Genomic DNA, 22214 nt, shown 5'->3' on the forward strand with positions numbered 1-22214 from the left:
GTGAGTTCAGTTCTAGACCACCACAATAAAGCAAATATGACAATAAAGGAAGTCACACAAGTTTTTTGATTTCCCAGTGCATATAAAAGTTATGTTTACATTATACTATGGTCTATTAAGTTTGTAATAGTATTATGTCTAAAAAATGTATATACCTTAATTTAAAAATACTTTCTTGATAAAAAAATTCTAACCATCATCTAAACCTTCAGCAAGTCTTAATCTTTTTGTTGGTGGAAGGTCTTTCCTACATGTTGATGGCTGCTGACTGATCAAGGTGGTGGTTACTGTAGCAATTTCTTAAAATAGCACAACAATGAAGATCGCCACATCAACTGATTTTTCCTTTCACAAAACATTTCTCTGTAGCATGTGATGCTATTTGACAGCATTTTAACCACAGAAGAAATTCTTTCAGATTTGGGGTCACTCCTCTTAAACTCTGCAAATGCTTTATTAACTAAGTTAATAAAATATTTTTTAATATTGCTGTGCTTCAGACAAAATGTGTTTCAGGGCTCAACAATCTCAGATACGCAGATGATACTTCTCTGGTGGCAGAAAGTAATGAAGCATTAAGAAACCTCTTGATGAGTATGAAAGAGGAGAATATAAAAGCTGGCTAGAAGTTAAAACATTAAAAAATTAATATCTTGGCAACTGGTCTAACACTTAAAAACTAATGTCTTGGCAACTGGTCTAACACTAAAAAACTAAGATCTTGGCAATTGGTCCCATCACTTCCTGGCAAATAAAGGGAGAAGAAATAGAAGCAGTGTCAGATTATACATACTTGGGCTCAAAGATCCCTGCTGGCAGTGATTGCAGTCATGAAATTTAAGAAACATTTGCTCTGTAGAAGAGAAGCTATGACCAATCAGGACAGTATACTAAAAAGCAGAGATATCACCTTGCCAAAAAAGGTACATATGGTCAAAGCTATGGTTTTTCTAGTAGCAACGTATGGCTGGGAGGAAAGCTTAGTGTTGTAGAATTGACACTTTCAAATTATGGAGCAGGAGAAGCTTTTTGAGAGCCCCTTGGAAAACAAGGAGATTAACTCAGTCAATACTTAAAGAAATTAATTCAAACTATTCATTAAAAGGTCAAACACTGAAGCTGAAGCTTAAATACTTTGGCCATAATGAGAAGACAGGACTCATTGGAAAAGACTCTGATATTGGGAAAGATTAAAGGAAAAAAGGAAAAAGGGACAGCAGAGGATGAGACGGATAGATGGTATCATGGAAATAACAAACATGAAGCTGGACACTTCGGGAGACAGGAGAGGACAAAAGGGCCTGGCAAGCTATGGTCCATGGGGTCATAAAGAGTCAGTCATGACTGAATGACTGAACAACAACAATAAGAATGAAAGTGTCGGGAGATGGAGTGTATTGTTTGAGGAATAGCAAGGAGGATGAGCACTTGCTATAGATTACAGTGTACATGGAACAATAACCAAGTTCTTTAAAAAAAAAAAAAAAAAAAAGGAATGGCTAGCAACTCTGCTTAGCCAAGAGATAAGGTTGGGTCAGATGTCAAATGGACCAGATGGTAGAGAACCTTAATAACTAGGAAGCAGAACTGAGATGTGATATGTTAGGAAAACCTGATTCTTAACAGAAATATTGTTTTTCAAGGCATCTATGGAAATGAGATATTATTTTCTACAGTGATTTTCTACAGTGTTGTACTAGACGATTCCAATGTTAAATAGCCAGATAGTTAAGGAAATGTCCTGATTATGTCAAAGGCTCATGCCAGAACTTAATTTTAATTCTCTTTTCTCCTTAGTTGAAATGAAGTACATTTTGTTAGACATGTGATTCTTAAACACTGAAGTGACAAGAGGGGTAATAATACTACTGCTATCTGTCCTAGCCACATCTGGCCACATATGGGATACTGTGCTTAGTTCTAGATGCCACATTTTAGGAGATCATTCTAATCCAATAAGCATTTATTAAGCACCTACACTGTGCCAGGCACTATGTTATGTACTAAGGATATACGAAGAAAACTGTGAATAATCCCTGCATTCAAGGAGCTTATATTTTAGGGAATGGGGGTGGAGTGAGTGAGGACACAAAATAAAAACAGATACATATAAAAGTTGTAATTTGAGAAAGGAGAGAACACTAACACATTTCAGAACAGGATTCTGATAAAAGATGGTACATGAATGGAATCCTTAAGGAAACAAGGGATTCTAGGAGGCAAAGGTAAAGAGTATAATCCAGGAAGGAAGGGCAGCCTAGGCAAAGGCACATGCACAGGGGACTGACGAATTCAGCAAATAGCAAATATGCCAGCTGGGATGGAACACAGGATACTCTGTAGATTATATACAGACAAAATAAGTCTGTAAAGGTAAGTTGTAGCCAGACTATGAAGATCTTCAAATGGCAAACGAAATAATTTGCATTTTATACTAAAGGCAAAGGGAGTACACTGAAAGTATTTAGGAAGAGAATAATATCCCCAAATTTATACCTTTGAAAGATTATTTTAACAGGTCTATGGAAGATAGATTAAAGAGGAAAAACACTAGGGGCAGCTAGGTGGCACAATGAATAGAGCACTGGCCCTGAAGTAAGGAGGACCTGAGTTCAAATCTGGCCTCAGACCAAACACTTGACACTTACTAGCTATGTTACCTTGGGCAAGTCACTTAACCCCAACTGCCTTAGAAAAAAAAAAAAAGAGGAGAAACACCAGAAGCAGGGAGATCAAGCATGAGTCTATTCAACAGTCCAGAGAAGAGAACCTGAAATGTGGTGGCCCCCATTCGAATGAAGAGAAATCAAGAGATGAGACATATCTGTGGAAATAAGAATCTGGTAAGACTTGGCAACTGACTTGATATGGCGGAGTGAGGGAAGAGGGAAAAGTTGAGGAAGACTATGAGGCTGCAAACCTAGGAGACTATTAGAATGTTAGTGCCTATAATAGAAATAAAGAAGTTTGAATTAAGACTGAGTTTAGAAAAGAAGATAATACATTCCATTCTGGGTACGTTGAGTTTAAGGCACCTATGGAATTCTAGATGGACATGTCCAATTGGCAGTTGGCTCTGGAGGATAAGAATTCAGATGAGAAACTATGGTTAGACAATACAGTTAGAAGTTATCTACATATAGATGATAATTGAATCCATGGATGCCAAAGAGATCATGAAGAAAATCAGTACTGAAAGCGAACAGAATAGAGCCCAGGACAGAGCTTTGGAGAATGGCCATGGTTAAGGAATAGGATACAGATGATGATTCAGCAAAGAAGCAGTCAGATGAGTAGTAATAGAAACAGAAGAAAATATCACAAAAAAAAAAAAAACAAGAAGCAGAAAGTATTTGGGAAGAAGGTATGGCCAATAATTTCTATAATAATAACTAACATCCATGGTTTAAGATTTGCAAAGAGCTTTACGTGTATTATCTAATTTGATCCTCTAAAAAACAAGTAGGTGCTATTATTATCTCTACTTTAGAGGGAGAAAACTTGGTGTCTGGGGCAAGAAATGTTCAGCTCATTCTGAATCCAGGTCAAAAAAATCTGCTTGCTAAGCTCCTTTGCTAGAAGACATCAAAGCAAAAACTGGACAATCACTTGCAAGGTCTATTACAGAAGGGCTTCTTGTTCAGGCAAGGGCTGGACAAGGTACACTCCAAGATGCCTTCAATTCTTAATATTCTATGATAGAATGAAATGGCTTCTGAATGTTATTCTATCATGTGTATATAGGATGGAAAAGAAAAGGTAGAATGAAACTGGAGAGAACAAATATGAAGCTATTACAGAAGCCTATTATAATTCAAGGAGTATATGGAATGCTCAGGAAGATTAGAACCTCTGGTGTAAGGGCTTGTCAGGCCCTTTTCAGACCTGCTTATCCACCTTGTAGTGTCCACCTGATTCACCCAACTCTCATCGGTGACTTTCCCTGGTGGAATAGCTAGATGAGAACAATTAGTTTCAATAGCCATGAAGGCAGCTGAAGCAGGTACTGTGGAGCACTTAGAACTCGGACAGGCATCAAAGATGCCAAAGATGCCACTGCCAGTCATTTTGACTTTTGTCCTGCCATCGGACTTTGATGACTCAGGAAGAGAAGTGAGGCTGACAACTCTGTGCAATTCTGCCTCACTTTAATCCAATTCACTCACAAGTCAAGATGTCACCCATGATGTCATTGGTCCTCTTCAAAAGGTTCCCCCAAAAAAAAATGAAAAGAAAACATAAGTAAAACTGAGAAACGTAAGAGGTAGAAAAGAATTAAAATTATTTCTAAGGTTGTAAGACTAAGGAACTGGGAGAATGTCAATTCCATTAATGGTGATAAAAATTTGAGCAGAAACTACGGAAGTACACACAGAGATATAATGAAATATGTTTAATTACCCATAATTATTTGTTCAGAATTTCTGCTTAATTGATGTTTCAGTGTTCTAGTCTATTTTAATGTACTTAGTTCCTTTAATTACTATATTGAGAAGCAGTGTGTCATTCTGGATTTAAAATTGGCTTTAGGGTCAAGAAGAGCTGGGCTCAAGAAGACCTTGGTCAAGTTCCTTAACCTCCCAGTACTCCAGACATCTCCCTAAGACTAAGAATTACAGAACAGTTGCTGATCTGAATTGGTGGAGAAGTTCCTTTTTGCTGTACCAGTAAGAAACTAACTACTCCCAACCTGAAAACAAGATAAGAAAAAAGTAGAGTGAATCTTTAAAAAGAAAAATCACAAAAAAAAAATGGCAAAGAAAACTTTTTATGATTGGAAGAAAACTATTACAAATATTTTATGCTTTTCTGGCATGTTCTTTCAAAATAAATGTTTATTCAAGATACAGAGAGCATTACAACATGTAGAATGCATAATTTTGATTACATTAAATTTAAGTTTTTACACAAACAAAAACAATGCAACCAAAATTAGAAGGAAAGAGAAAAAATGTGGGGGAAATTTTACAGCAAGTATTCCTGATAAAGGCCTCACTTATCAAATATATAGAGAACTGAGTCAAATTTACAAGAATATGTCATTCCCCAATTGATAAATGGTCAAAAGATATAAGCAGGCAGTCTTCAGACAAAGTAATTAAACTGTCTATAATCATATGAAAAATGTTCCAAATCCCTACTGATTAAAGAAATGCAAATTAAAACAACTCTGAGGAACCACCTCACACCTATAAGATTGGCTAATACAACAAAAAAGAAAATGATAAATGTTGGAGGGGATATAGGAAAACGAGGACAAGGATACACTACTGATGGAGTTGTGAACTGATCCAACTATTCTGGAGAGCAATGAGAAACAGAAATCCTAGCAGCTGAGAGATACAAAATTGGATCTAAACTCAAAACCACAGATGAAGATAAACTGCCAGGTGACTCTTTTAACAGAGTGAATTAGTGACTCAAGGGAAAGAAATATCTCTCAATGTAGAAATTAAAGGAGAGAAAGGGCTAGGAAAAATAAAAGCTAAAAAGGAAGAAAGGGGGAGAGATTCCTATTGTAATGTTTGGCTTTAAACTCATACAAAATTGTCAACTTTAAATATAAACAGCCCAAATTTTACAAATGATTATGTTGTAAAATTTAATTTGTAAATCTTATGTTTTAAATTTGAAAGGTAATTTGGCATAGAAATGATGTTGCTATAAATAGCTTTGGAGTTTTCAGATCAGGCTACACGACCTGCTTTTTTTCACCTAAGCTGTACTTGAAGCATAATACAGTACTAATGATTACAACAAACCTAGACGTTATGTGCAACAGTGTTTATAGAAAATGTATTTAGAATTACAACTTGGGACACCAGGAACACAATTTCTCCTTTCCCTCCCCCATCAAATATAATTGAGAACCTTCCCTCTGCAAAGCTCTCCCAATGGCATCTGCTGGGACTCCTACAACTATAAACTGCAGGTGGTCAGTGACCTAGGGCAAGAATCCTGGCAGGTGAGGTCCTAGGTGTTAAACTTTTGGAGATATCTCTTCAATCTTTCTCTGATTTTTCATCAAGTACAAGCCTAGTGTACCTTCTTTCCACATTTGACATGTGCTCCTTTTGACCAAAGCTTCTCATTCTCTAGCCTTCTATGGAATTGAACACAATCTCATAACTTTTGCCTTATGTTATCTTAAATCAAGTATAGAACCCTTTTCAAATTTTGTAAGAATTTTTACTGTTTTGTTGTTCAATTGTTTCAATTGTGCCCAAGTCTTCCTGAACCCATCTGAAGTTTTCTTGGCAAAAATACCAGAGGGGTTTACCACTTCCTTCTCCAGCTCATTTTATACAGGAGGAACGGAAGCAAAGAGGGTTAAAGTGACCTGCCCAGGGTCACACTGCTAATAAGTGTTTGAGGACAGATTTGAACTTGGGAAGATATCTTCCTGATTTCAGGCCCAGCACTCTATCCACTGCATTACACAGTCCCAGTAGCCTTTTTTTTTTAAACTTCTAGTAATAATCAACAATTTTTTCTTAAAACCATACTATGTGCCAGACTCTCTGCTAGGTGTTGGGTATAAAAAGAGCAAAATAGGGGCAAGGAATGAAAAGGCTCTCTCCTATATAGGAGCATTTTTCCTTTATTTTCACTTAGACCCTATAAGGAAAAATAAAGTTGCACACAGACAACTACTAGTGGGTCTTTCTACATAGAGGTCAGAAACAATATAAACATTTCTGAGGAAAGCCAGGCTCAAGCTATTTGAGGAATTTAATCACAATAAGTCAAGTGCAAAAATCACTTGTGAAGCAGTCTAAAGCAACTAAGAAGCTTGTTGGTACAGTGGAAGTGTGTAATCAGGAAGATCTGATTTCAAATTTGGCCTCAAGACACTTACCAGATGTGTAAGCCTGGGCAAGTCACTCAAACTATTTTGCTTTATTTCCTCAGTTGTAAAATAAGCACCTATGTCCCAGGGTTGTTATAAGAAACAAATGAGATAATATTTGTAAAATGTATGGCATATAGTAGGTGCTCAATAAATACTTGTTTCCTTTTCCCCTTTGAGAGAGAAGCAAGCAAAAGTATGATAATCATTTAGGGGTGCTCTCATAAAAGAGTAATTGACCTGTGGGAACTTGAAATAGCAGTGAAGATCAGTGACAGCAGATTTAACAACCATTTCTCTCTCTCATTACCTTCAACAATACCAGTCATATCATCACAGATACTACCCTGGACTGGCCTGAAGCATGAAGCTCCCACCTCCATGCATTTATACAAGCAATTCACCATGTCTGGAATGTTTTCCTTATCTCTGCCTCTTGGATTCATTGTCTTCCTTCTTGGTTACTTGTAATAATTTCTCATCTGGAAGCTCTGGAACTTAGCTATAATATTCCTGGGAGTTTTCATGTTGGGATCTCTTTCAGGAGGTTATTAGTAGATTATTTCAATTTCTATTTTACCCTCTGCTTCTAAAATATCAGAGCAGTTTTCCTTGATAATTTCTTGAAAGATGATGTCTAGGCTCTTTTTTATGATAGTTCAGGTAGTCCAGTAATTCTTAAATTATCTCTCCTGGATCAATTTTCCAGGTCAGTTGTTTTTCCAATGACATATTTCACATTTTCTTCTATTTTTTTCATTCCTTTGATTTTGTTTGATTGCTTCTTAATGTTTCATGAAGTCATTAGCCTCCACTTGCCCAATTTTAATTTTTAAGGAACTATTTTCTTCAGTCAGCCTTTGTACCTCCTTTTCCATTTGGCCGATTCTACTTTTTAAGGAGTTTTCTTCAGTGAATTTTGTATATCTTTTTCCATTTGGACAATTCTGCTTTTCAAGACATTATTCTCTTCACTGGATTTTTACACCTCTTTTACCATTTGACCTATTCTGTTTTTTAAGGTGTTATTTTCCTCAGTATTTTTCTGTCTCTTTTACAAAGCTGTTGACTCTTTTTTCATTATTTTCTTGCATCACTCTCATTTCTCTTCCTAATTTTTCCACTATCTGTCTTCCTTGATTTTTAAAATCTCTTTTGAGCTTTTCTATGACCTGAGACTAATTCACATTTTTCTTTGAGGCTTTGGATATAGTAGTTTTGACTTTACTGTCTTCTGAGTTTGTTTTGAATTTTCTATAGTCAAGATCTTTTTCTGCTGTTTGCTCATTTTTCCAGCCTATTTCATGACTTTTAACTCTATGCTTAAGGTGGGCTCTGTCCCAAGCTTCAGGGTTTTTGTACAGTTATTTCAGAGATAATTCTGGGGACCTGCAGGTTTTCAGTTCTTCCAAGGTGGTATGATCTAGGGAGAGGTATGTCTACTACTCTCCTGGCCTGTGCTCTGGTCTATGAGTGACCACAAGCACTCTTTCCACCCTGGAACTGTGAGCAAGGTCCTAACTCTAATGCTAGTGTTCCTCCTCACCCTGAGGCTAAGACCCAAGACTGTGACCCAGATCCAAATGTGGGCAATGAAAAAGAGTCCTGCCCCCAGTGCTGGCAAAGGGACCCCTATAATCTCCTTCTGACCATTTGTTTGACCCTCTTACCTTCTGTGGGCTGAGAGATCTGGAAACTGCCACTCCTGACACTGATTCAGTCACTCCCAAGGCCTACTACTAATTTGCTGGGGCACAGTCAGCTCTCCACTCTCACACCAGTGCAACAGACCTTTCCTGCTGATCTTCTAAGTTGTCCTGGGCTAGAAAATTGTTTCACCCCTTCCTTTTGTGGGTTCTGCCACTTCAGAATTTGTTTTGAGGCATTTAAAGTTTTTTTGGAGGAGTTTTAGGGGGGTTATTATGAGAAACAAATGAGATAATATTTGTAAAATGTATGGCACATAGTAGGTACTCAATAAATACTTGTCTCTGACTTTTCTCTGTCATCTTGGCTCCACACCCCCCCCTACTTTGTCTTCCTTCAATGCTCAAATGTCACTTCCTCCATGAAATCTCTGATCCCTCCAGTTATTAGTGCCTCTCCTTACACAAGTTTCCTTGTACTATATTTGTATGTAGCAGAAGGTAAGATTCTTGAAGGCAGGGATTTGTTTCATTTTTTGCCTTTGTCCCAACACTTAGCACAATATCTTGCATGACATAAAAGGTACTTAATGTTTCTTAAACAGAATTGTTCAAATGGATAAGACTATCATATATTAGTCAGCACAAGTGGAAGGAATGAGAATAAAATTCTAATCTGCCACAGAAGGAAGGAAAGAGAATTCCTGAGGCTACCATTAGCCCTAGGTGACAGTTTGAATGTATAGAATATACACAATTTAAATCAGAGATTACCTATTTACTATTTAATTGTACATTAAGCTTAAGTTTTAATAAATTCATTTTAGTATAAAGGCAGGTAAATTTTATCATAAATTGTTTTTGCTCAAATGCTTGACCAGATAACTAATAATAGCATGGTATAGTGGAAAGAATACTGAATTTAGATTAAAAAAAATATTAATTCTAGCTCTGCTATCTCTGTGATCTTGAGCAAGCCGCTTGGCTTTCTTCTGTACCTCAGTTTTCTCATCTTTAAAAGTAGAGGGTCAAACAAAATGATCTCTAAAATTCCCTTTCAGCTTTAAGTACTATGAATATGTTACTTTGAGGAAAGATATGAGTCTCACTACTTAGACTGCATTGTCATGGCTTATTATTGTCATTTAATGTCAGCGTACCTAAATTACAGAGCCAACTTCTTGAGAAGGTGACTAAAACCATTTGGAAATTGAAGATGAAAAACAAAAAGTCAGCAAATGACAAATAATTCATAGTTTAACCATGTGGTATTAAACCAAACCAATCGGGGCAGCCAGGTGGCACAGTGGATAGAGCACCGGCTCTGAAGTCAGGAGTACCTGAGTTCAAATCCAGCCTCAGACCAAACACTTGACACTTACTACCTGTGTGACCCTGGGCAAGTCACTTAACCTCCAATTGCCTAAAAAAAATAAAATAAAATAAAATAAATCAACAGGATATTATGATACTGGATTAAACTGAATAACAACAAACCACAAAATATTTTCCATATCACAATCTCCATGAATGGCACAGCTCCTGAGTCAATTCATTACCCAAAATTCTTACAAATACTGGAATATGTAAAGAATCTGTGATTTAGCCAGCATAACATATTCCCACTGCAGAAACTTTTATAGATATAGATCCCAAACTAGCGAGTGGCCTGACACACAGAGAGGTTACATAACATGGTGCAGGATATAAACCCCGGTCTTCTTGACTCCAGCGTTTTTCCCCACCGTGCAATCCTACATCTGTATTTCCTAACTATGGTGAGAAAAATCAATAAACCCATTAATCCAGAATATATCAACAGTTAATGTTTCCTATTCAAGATTGCATATAAGTTGGTAAGAGTAGTTTCTGCTCATATTCTCTTGTTCCATTCACATAAAGTTGTAGTTCCAAATGGAATCACAAAAGAGATTTCTATTTGACAAAATCAGTCCTCACATTCTACCCACAGAATGTCTCCTGGTTGTTAAGAATAAAATCCAAGGAGATTTCATCATATGCCATTATTACATATGAAGTGAAATCATCATCTTATAGTCATTTTCCCCAAGCTGCAGCATGTCCTACCATTGTTAAACATTAAAGATTACTCTTAGAATGCAAAAGACCATCAAATCCAATGCCATTTTCCATTGCTTTATCTAGAAGGAAATTTATAAAAAGGAGGTAACAACTGAACACTGACATCTGGAAAATCTAAATTTTCTAATTATAATACTTTTGGTATACAGACTTTTATGACAATAAATGCATACTTTTTGATAGGATATACTTTCAGTTGTATGGGCATCTTCCTGATTTCTCATTACTTTCTGTGTATCCATATTGAGAACATGAAGTTGCTGGATCAACTCTGCCTGCTGTACTGCGTGTTCCTGGTTGTGTTGGTAAAGATTCTGCAGCTCCTGCAACTCTTTCCTATGCAAAGAAAGTGAAAGAGAAAAGCATAAATAACAATCACCTCAATTGAATAACTGCATTCATCTAGCATTATAGATTGAATTTCTATTTTTCATTTATATTTTGCTGTAGGCTACCTTATTAATATGAGAAATAATATGCAAAATATTTAATATACCATATATACCTATAAAATATTGATAAAGTCTCTATTATAACTCTTGAAGCCAAATACTTATAAATTTTTCTTTTATATTCTGATATAAAAGTTCTGGATCTCTACCTTCTTAATACAATTAATTTAATCCTTCAGTGTCAAGAATTGAGTTGAACTGATGACATGAATGGTTGAACAATGCCAAGACACAATCACCAAGATAACCTTTCATTGCCTAATATTTTAAGAGTAGAGAAAATACTTTTGGAATTCAAATACTTGATCACTAACTTTATTGAGTCCTCTGTAATTAACTTGCTTTCTTCATTAATCATAATATCTGACACATAGTAAGCATTATATAAATGCTGGTTATTATTATTTATTAAATTATTTACTATTAAAATTCCCTAAGCACAACTCCAAGATCTATAGAGCTATAGTCTCTCTAGCGAGGACTAACCTCATTAACAATTGCCCAACAGATATTTCAGATGAGATGTCTTCTACACCATAAGAATCTCCAATTCAACATGTTTAAAATTAAACTTATTATTTCTCTCCAAAAACTCAGAACATCACCATCCTCCAATTTCAAGACAAGAACAATTTATTAAGTACTTACTATGTAGTCACTGGGCTAAGTACTAGGGATACCAAAAAAGAGAAAAAAATAAACACTATTCTTAAGGAGTTCACATAATAATGGACAAGAAAATATATATATATATATATATATATATATATTATATATATATATATATATATACATATATAGAGATGATGAGAAAAATACAAAATGTCTGAGGGAAAGGGCTAGTAGCCCATGGCAAGGAATGGGGAGGGATGAAGAAATATATCCTTAAGGAAAGTGAGGTTTGAGCTAAGTTGTAAAGGAAACAAGCAAAGTCTTGAGGTAGAGATGAGGAGGGAGAGCAATCCAGGAATGGGAGGTAGCAGAGAATCTGGAGATAGAGTGTCATATATAATAAGGAATAGCATGCAGGACAAGGAAGCTGGATCACAGAATGCACTGATGTTCTGAAGGTAATACACACAAGATCTGACAACAGATTGAATTTGTGAAGTGAGTACCCTGGGTAAGTGGAAGGATCCTGGTGACCTCAACAATAACAGGGTAGTGGGGGGAAAGGAAGGTCTGCAATGAAGATAAATATTTCAATAGCTCAGGAGAGAGATTAAGGTTGGATATACAGATCTGGGAATAATCTCCAAAGATATGATGGATAAAGCCATGGGATATGATGAGATCTCCAAGCAAAACAACATAGAAAGAAAAGAAAAGGAACCTGGTGGCAGAGGTTGGGAGATACACAGAGTTAGTGGGCATAATCTGGATGCAGATCCAGCAAAGAAGACCTTGTCACACAGGCTTACAACTTCAAGGACCATTCTCACTTGCTACATATATTCAGTTAGTTACCAAATCCTGTCATTCTTTCTATATATCTCTACCATACATTCCCTTTTCTAACAGCCATCACTCTAGACCAGGTCCTACCCACCTCTCCCCCAAACTACTATAATAGCCTCCTAAATATTTCCCCACTATAATGCATCCACCACACAGCTAACAGTGATTTTCCTAAAACATATGTCTGACTATGTCCACCCCCTACCACCCCTCCAAATCAAAGAACTCCAGTGGCTCCCTGTTACCTCTAAGATCAAATATGAACTACTCTATCTAGCACTGAAAGCTTTTCACAAGCTGGCCCCACTCTATCATTCCAATCTTACACATGACGTACACCTTTCTATGTACAGTATTTTGCAGCCATATCAACCTACTTGCTCTTCCTCACACATGAGACTCCATCTCACACCTCTGTGGCTTTGCCCTAGCTGTTCTACTCTACCTGTCTCTCTTCCTCCTTGTCTGTCTCTTCTAGAATTACTGGTCTCTCTTAAAGCTCATCTCAAGGCTCATTAAGCTTTTCCTGATCCCCCAGTTGCTAGTTCCATTCCTCCTAAACTACCTTGTATTCCCTTGGTATACATTCTGTGTACCCTCATAAATGTACAGTACATTTCAACTCCCCCATCAGAAAATAAACTTCTTAAAGATAGGGGCTGTTTCACCTTTTACTTTATATCTCTAGCACATAGCAAAGTGTCTATTCCATTTCAGGTGATTAATAAAAGCTTCTTGATTGAAAGACTGATGGTATTTTTCTCTTTATTCTCAGCACTTAGTAGTCAATCACTCAATAATTACTTTTAAGTGCCTGATACTATAAAGAAGAGCAGAAGAAAGTCCTGGCCCTCAAGGTGTTCTCAATCTAACAGGGGAGACAGCATGCAAAGAACTATATACAAACAAGATACAGACAGAATGAATTGGAGATGGTCAAAAAAGGGCAGGCATTAGAATTAAGGGGGTTTGGGAAAGACTACTTGTAGAAGGTGGGATTAGCCAGGATTAAAAGGAAGCCAAGAGGGAGAGATGAAGACAGAACAAATTCTAGACCTAAGGGACAGATAACCAGTGCATGCAGTCAGGAGATGGGTGGTCTTGTGGAAGAATGGGAAAGAGGCTAGCGTCACCATATCACAGAGTACATGGGGCTGAGTACAATATAAGAAGCTGGAAAGATAAGGCAGGGCCAGGTTATAAATCTGACACATAACAAACAATAAATGCTTACTGACTGATTAATTAGTTTTGGCTACTGCAACTACATAATACCACTGAGAAAACATAATTTTCCAAAATATGTTCCTTTGTATCAATAAAAAACTGGATACTACATATAAGCATGGCATAATATAGCTCTCAACTCAGAGTCAACACGCTTAGATATTCTGGCTGCGAGATGACAAGAAAGTAATTTCCCTCTTAGTGCTCTCTAGAATACAGATAGCTCTCTAAGATACATGCTGCACAACAGTTTTGCTGACCTACCTTGAGAAAGGCTCTTTTCTCACTGGCAGTTCCCTATACCAATGAAATCACAGATTCAGCCAAAAGAAAAAAATACTGCCTTTATATTACATTGCAAAATGCAATGACATCTCATAAATGACTGTCAAATCTAAAATATTCATCATTCTGTATCTAATCTAGGAGTGCATCTCTCCTAGCTTTGCTAGGTCTTTAGATGATAGACATAAAGACCCATAGCCAGAACCATTCCTGAAGCTTTTTAACACTTCTGCAAAACCTGCTAGTGCCTGTACCCTGCTTAGATGGCCTTTGAAAATCCAGTCAACTCTACCCAAGAATAAATCATTCGAAGACTTTTACAAAGAGTTCTCAATCACAGATTCTTTCTCTTGAGTGCATTTGTTAGCAAGAATCAGTGCTAGAACAAAAAGAGGAATAAAGAGTAAAGCAAGTGCTAAGTTTTTAAAATGGCAGTAAGGGCCAAGTGATATGTTTATCATAGTATAAATCTATCCAAACAATCATACAACCTTATAGAAGAGAAGAAAACATCAAGTGGATTCAGGCTTTCAGAAATCAATCTTCTGTGACAAATTGGCCTAAACTGTTTCAGATAGGATGAAATACTAGACATGGCTCAACATTACAACTTGCAGCTAATTGCAAGTGCAATTTCTCATCTCACCCAAAGGATATATTTAAATCTATAAGATATTTTATTTATCATAATTATTAAAGAGTGACAAAAGGTTTGGGTTTAATTGAGGTAGTTTCTTTTTTATGAGTCAGATGGGAAAAAAGTGATTTTCTGGGTTTTAAGTAAATAAAGTTTCGACAAAGAAAAAAATTCTGGAAAAGTGATCTTGATCTGTGTGAAGATGTTAGAGAGTGGAAGATTGTGACACATAGAAGAAAAGGCAGGAGGACCACTGAACTCACAGTAACACATATGAATCTTTGCTCAGAGGGGAGAGAAATGGACTCCTTGGGAAGCAGCTCCTTGCCCTACAAGTAATAATGATATAAATCCAAATATGATATAAAGTGAAATATAATCTAGTAAGTGGTAGAAGAACAGAGTAGTAATGGTTGGTAATTCTCCACTGAGGAAGACCCAGGCAGCTATTTGTCAATCTAATAATAATGATATAATAATGAATAATAAGAGTTTTCCATATTGTTTTCTATATATACATATATATATATACATAGATGCACATTATATATTATGTGTGTATATTACATACATATACACACACATATATACATACACCCAGGGAATACTAAATGGATACAGAAATGCACAAAGTATGAGTAACAAGGAAGCTAGAGATACAAAGACTAAAAGGTAAATTTAACCTTAAAATTATGACTAAAGACATAGTGAAATGAGATCCATAAACAGAATCAAGCTCTAGAAAGAATTACCTTATTTAAAAAGAGCAGGATGGGCATAATAGGAAAAAATATTCACAAAACTATACCCAAAAAGTGATACTCTTTGAGCATACTCTTTGAACTAGCAATACATCTGATAAGTCTCTACCCCCAAGGAGATCAGAGAAAGAAGAAAAAGACCCATATGTACAAAATATTTACAGCAGCTTTATTCCTAGTAGCCCAAAACAAAGATCATATCCATCTATTAGGGAAAGACTAAACAAATTGTGCTATATAAATGTAATGGGATATTATTATAAGGTAAAAAAAATGACAAAAGGGACAGTTTCAGAAGAAACTTCTATTGAAAAAGAGTGAAATGAGAACTATAAAATGTACACAATGAAAATATTATAGAAGAAAAATAACTTTGAAAGACTTAAAGCTCTGATCAAGGCAATGATAAACAATGAGTCTAGAAGACTGAAGATGGCGAAGAGATTATAAAATAAAAATATAGAATGACATGTACATGTACAGTCATGGCCAACAGGAAATTTCTTTTACTGGATTCTTCATATTAGTTACGGAGGTTTTATTCTGCTTTTTAAAATTATTCACCAGGGGAAGGGGGGAGGCAGTAGGAGGGAGAAATGATAAATGTTTACGAAATTAAAGAAAAAAATAAAGACAAATTGAAAATACACTACTATGAAAAGTTCCAGGAACACATATACATATATACATACACACATATATACATACACTATATATATATGCATATATACATTATATACATATATATATAAAATAAGGCAATAACTATCAAAATTATTTGGTACTGGCTAAGAAATAAGAAAGGTAGATCAGTAGAACATTGTAGGCATACAATATACAGTAGTAAATGATCACAGTAACCCTGAGTTTGACCAATGTAAAAATTGTTAGGAAAGCTGAAAAGCTGTCTGGAAGAAATTGGGCATAGACCAATATCTTACACCATTTACCAAGATAAGGTCAAAAGGAATACATGATCTAGATATTAATGGAGATATCACAAGAAAATTAGAACATGAAATATATTACCTACCAGACTTATGGATAGGAGAACAATTTGTGAATAAACAAGAGATATAAAGCATTGTGAGATGTAAAATGGATAATTTTGATTACATTAAATGAAAAAGATTTTATACAAATAAAACCAATGTAGCAAAGATCAGAAAAAGAGCAGAAAATTGGGGTAAAAATTTTATAGACAGTCTCTCAGATAAAAGTCTCATATCTCAAATATATAAAGAACTTTGTCAAATTTATAAGAATATGAGTCATTCCCCAATTGATAAATAAGCAAAGGATATGAAGATGCAGGGTTTTTTTGTTTTTTTAATTAATTTATTTTGATTTATCAACAATAATTTCCATATGTTTCTGAGTTTAAAATTTCTCCCCCTCCTTCCCCAAGACGGTGCACAATCTGATATAGGCTATACATATACGTTCCTATTAAACATATTTTCACATTAGTGATGTTGTAAGTAAGAATTAGAACCAACAGGAGGAACCACCAGAAAGAGGAGACAAAACTCAACAGAAGAAAAAAAAATAGCAAATAGTATGCTTCATTCTGCATTCAAACTCCATAGTTCTTTCTTTGGATGTGGACCGCACTTTCCATCACGAGGCCTTTGGAGATGTCTCAGATCCTTGTATTGCTGGGAAGCATTAAGTTTATCAATATTAATCTTCGCACAATGTGGCTGTTATTGTGCACAACGTTCTCCTGGTTCTGCTCACTTCACTCAGCATCAGACCATACAAGTCTTTCCAGGTTTTTCTGAAGTCAGCCTGTTCATCATTTCTTATAGAACAATAGTATTCCATTACATTCATATACCACAACTTGTTCAGCCATTCCCCAATTGATGGGCATCCCCTCAATTTCCAATTCTTTGCCACCACAAAAAGAACTGCTACGAATATTTTTGTACATGTGGGTCCTTTTCCCATTTGTATGATCTCTTTGGAATATAGCCCTATAAGTGCTATTGCTGGGTCAAAGGGTATTCACATTTTATAGCCCTTTGGGCATAGTTCCAAATTGCTCTCCAAAATGGTTGGATCAGTTCACAACTCCACCAACAATGCACTAATGTTCCAATTTTCCCACATCTTCTCCAACATCTATCATTTTCTTGTTTTGTCATCTTTGCCAATCTGATAGGTGTGATGTGGTACCTCAGAATTGTTTTGATTTGCATTTCTCTAATCAATAGTGATTTAGAGCATTTTTTGATATGACTATAAATGGCTTGAATTTCTTCATCTGAGAACAGCCTGTTCATATCCTTTGACCATTTATCAATTGGGGAAGGACTTGTATTCTTATAAATTTGACTTAATTCTCTATATATTTTAGAAATGAGGCCCTTATCAGAGAGACTGGATGTAAAAATTCTTCCCAATTTTCTAGTTTCTTTCTAATCTTGATTGCATTAGCTTTGTTTGTGAAGACGCAGTTTTGAACAGAAGAACAAATCAAAACTATCAGTACATATTAAAAATGATCTAAATCAAGATTGATTAGTGAAAAGCAAATTAAAACAACTTTGAGATATCATTTTACATCAGACTGGCTAAAATGATAGAAGGGGAAAGCAACAAATGGAGGGGATATGGAAAAACTGGGACATTAATTCACAGTTGGTAGAAATGTGAACTGATTCACCATTTTGGAGAGCAATCTGGAATTATTCCCAAAGAGCTAAAGAGCTGTGTATATCCTTCGACCCAGCAATACCACTATTAGGTCTATTTCCCAAGATGATTAGGGAAAAAAGGAAAAGAACTTTTATGTTCTCAAATATTTAAAGCAGCTCTCTTTGTGGGAGCAAGGAACTGGAAATTGAGGGGATGCCCACGTGGGGAATGGCTAAACAAGCTGGTAGCCTTCTCCAGGGTGAGATGGGGAGGTAGGGAGAAAAAAGTTACAGAGCAGAGAACAAAATCTTTTTATGTTGTACTGTGTACATGCAAATATTTTTCTTTAATCTTTATCTTAAATAAACTCAAAATAAACAAAATGTTTTTAAAAGAAACAAGCAATATTACATTCTGGGATTTTAAGATGGAGTCTCTATACTTGGGGTTTTGTTTAATAGTTTTATAACTATTTCAATATAACTGGTTTCTTTTGTATACAGTGTTTGCTATATCAAAACATTTTATTGGAAGACTTCCATAGGCTTCACTAGACCACCAAAGGGACTAAAAAGTTTAATTCCTGCCCCTAAGGGCAAGGGGGAAAAGATTCAGCACTTGTGAATTGGATCACAAATCTAAAACAGAGGCTAATATATGGTACTGATTTAGGGATGTCAAGGAAAGGTGGACCATCAATTATCCAAGTATCTGCAGGAGTTATACCATTACAGAGAAACTATTAAGTACAATAACTATATAAATAATAATTTCATGCTTCAAAAGATAGGAGACTAAATAAGAACTAGACTACGGTGAACGTGATTCTCACCAACAAGAATCAACTGGTACTAGTTTAGGAACAACGGGGCTAATGGTAATCATAAAAGGAAGATGACAATGCCAGGTGACAGCACAGCATATAGGCAGTGCAGATGGTAAGACCTAGAAGATTTTAGAAAATAGTGGCAAGGTGAAAGGTACGGGCTAGTGGTGGAAAAAGAATTGCTGATTGCCATTTCTTCTATGCCATATGAGCAATCAAGCAACCAGTGAGAAGGAAAGGGCATCCCAGATGGATTCTACTTCAGCTCATGGCAGAGGGAGAAAATTAAGAAGGTAGAAGGCAAAGGAGAAGTGAGCAGCAAGTGGATGTTTTTTTCATTTCTTCCTTATCAATATTATTATAATTGTAGAATTCAAATTTCATTTTTTAATGCCTACCATCAACATGGAACCAAATACCTTCAAGAATTTTTAGCAAGGTATGGTAGCACATTCTATAGCACTGATTTCAGATTCACAGTGAAAGCAATCTTCAAAGAAAAATTATATCTTGGAGTGAAGATGGTGCAGAGAAAGTAGGCACTCACCTGAACTCTCCCCAAATATCTTCAAAGATCTCTAAAAAGTGACTCTGAAAAAATTCTTGAGTGGCAGAACCCACAAAGACATAGAGTGAGGCAGATTTCCAGCCCAAGACAACCTGGAAGGTTGACAGGAAAGGTCTATTACACCAGCCTGAGAGAGAAGCATCCAGTGAGCTGAGCGCAGCACAGACCCAGCCTAAGCAAAGCCAGAGCAGGCTTCGGGGCACTGAATCACCAGTAGCAGTGGTGGATCCAGTCTTCTCAGCCCATACACACCAAAGACAACGTAGTACGTCAGCAAGAGGGATCTGTCGGGATTGGGTGAGAGAGAATCACAGTCCAGAGCAGGCCTGCAGGGCATGCCAATTCAGCCCCTGCACCAGCAATCTGGGAACAGGCCTTGGCTGTGACTGAATCGGCAGCAGTAGCCACATTTTAGAAATTTTAGAAAAGTTATATGTGGTAGACATCTAGAGAAAATTGATTGAGGATAGAAAGGAACATACTTTTTTCTCAGTGCTACATGGCACTTACACAAAAATTGACCATGTACTATGGCATAAAAACCTCACAATCTAATGCAGAAAGGCAGAAATATTAAATGTATCCTTTTCAGATCATGATACAATAAAAATTATATGTAATAAAGGACCATGGAAAGATAGACTAAAAATAATTGGAAACTAAATAATCTAATCCTAAAGAATGAATGGGTCAAACAACAAATCATAGAATCAATCAATAACTTCATCTAAGAGAATGACAATAATGAAACAACATACCAAAACTTATGGGATGCAGCAAAAACAGTTCTTAGGGGAAGTTTTATATTTCTAAATACTTATGTGAATAAAATAGAAAAACAGGAGACCAATGAATTGGGCATGCAACTAATAAAACTAGAAAAAACAGATATTAAAAATCCCCAATTAAATACCAAATTAGAAATACTAAAAACCAAAGGAGAGATTAATAAAATTGAAATTAAGAGAACTACTGAATTAATAAATAAAACTAAGAGCTGGTTTTATGAAAAAACAATAAAATAGATAAGCCTTTGGTTAATTTAACTAAAAAAAGAAAGAAGAAAACCAAATTACCAGTATCAAAAATGAAAATGATGAATTCACCACCAATGAAGAGGAAACTGAAACAATAAATAGGAACTATTTTGCCCAACTGTATGCCAATAAATTTGACAATCTTAGTGAAATGGATGCACATTTACAAAAACATAAATTGCCCAGATTAACAGAAGAGGTAGTAAAATACTTAAATAACCCCATCTTACAAAAAGAAATTGAACAAGCCATCAATGAACTGCCCAGGAAAAAATCTCCAGGGCCAGACAGATTTACAAGTGAATTCTATTAAACAGAACAAGAAAACTTTAAAGAACAATTAATTCCAATACTATATAGAGTATTTGGGAAAAGAGGTGAAGAAAGGGTCTTCTCAAATTCTTTTTATAATACAAATATGCTGCTGATACCTAACCTGGGAAGAGTCAAAACAGAGAAAGGGAATTATAAACCAATTTCCCTAATGAATATAGATGCAAAAATTTTAAATAAAATATTAGCAAAAAAATTACAGCAACTTATCATGAGAATAATACACTATGACCAGGTAGGATTTATACCAGGAATGCAGGGCTGGTTCAATACCAGGAAAATTATCAACATAATTGATCATGTGAACACCAAAACTAACAGAAACCACATGATCATCTCAATAGAGGCAGAAAAAGCTTCTGACAAAAGACAACACCCATTTGTATTAAAAACACTTGAGAGCATAGGAATAAGTGGAGTCTTCTTTAAAATAATAAGTAGCATTTACCTAAAACCTTCAGCGGGCATCATATGTAATGGGGACAAGCTAGAAGCATTTCGAACAAGATTGGGGGCGAAACAAGGATGTCCATTATCACCACTGTTGTTCAATATGGTACTGGAAACGCTAGCTTTAGCAATAAGAGAAGAAAAAGAAATTGAAGGTATTAGAATAGGCAAAGAAGAAACAAAGCTATCACTCTTTGCAGATGATATGATGATATACTTAGAGAATCCTAGAGAATCAAACAAAAAAACTATTTGAAACAATAAACAACTTTAGCAAAGCTGCAGTTTATAAAATAAATCCACATAAATCATTGGCATTTCTATATATTACTAACAAAGCCCAACAACAAGGGATAGAAAGAGAAATTCCATTTAAAGTTACTGTAGACATTATAAAATATTTAGGAGTCAACTTGCTGAAAAAAACCCAGGAACTATATGAACACCATTACAAAACACTTTTCAACATAAACAAAGTCAGATCTAAATAACTGGAAAAACATCAGTTGCTCATGGGTAGGCTGAGCTAATATAACAAAAATGACAATTCTACCTAAATTAATTTATTTATTCAGTGCCATATCAATCAAAATACCAAAAAAAATTTTATAGAGTTAGAAAAAATAATAACAAGGTTCATCTTGAAGAACAAAAGGTCCAGAATATCAAGGGAACTAATGAAAAGAAATGCTAGGGAAGGTGGCCTAGCCATACCAGATTTAAAACATATTATAAAGCAGCAATCATCAAAACTGTTTGGTACTGGCTAAGAAATAGAGTGGTAGATTAGTGAAATACACTAGATACACAAGACACAGTAGTCAATGACTACAGTAATCTTCTGTTTGATAAACACAAAGACCTCAGCTTCTTGGATAAGAACTCACTATCTGACAAAAACTGCTGGGAAAACTGGAAAAGAGTATAGCAGAAACTAG

General features: G+C 35.6%; 1 protein-coding gene across 1 annotated transcript in view; it reads right to left on the reverse strand.

The window, feature by feature from the left end:
* Positions 1-22214, reverse strand: part of CNTLN (centlein) — a 476456-nt gene that overhangs the window by 274678 nt on the left and 179564 nt on the right. Inside the window, exons 9-11 of the mRNA XM_027863054.1 lie at positions 19584-19740; positions 19436-19466; positions 10773-10935 (exon numbers count right to left, since the gene is read on the reverse strand). Coding sequence (XP_027718855.1) covers positions 10773-10935; positions 19436-19466; positions 19584-19740 — 351 coding nt within the window. The remainder of the gene's footprint in view (positions 1-10772; positions 10936-19435; positions 19467-19583; positions 19741-22214) is intronic.

Source organism: Vombatus ursinus, unplaced genomic scaffold, assembly GCF_900497805.2.
Source record: "Vombatus ursinus unplaced genomic scaffold, bare-nosed wombat genome assembly UNPS02014770.1, whole genome shotgun sequence".
Taxonomy (NCBI): Eukaryota; Metazoa; Chordata; class Mammalia; order Diprotodontia; family Vombatidae; genus Vombatus; species Vombatus ursinus.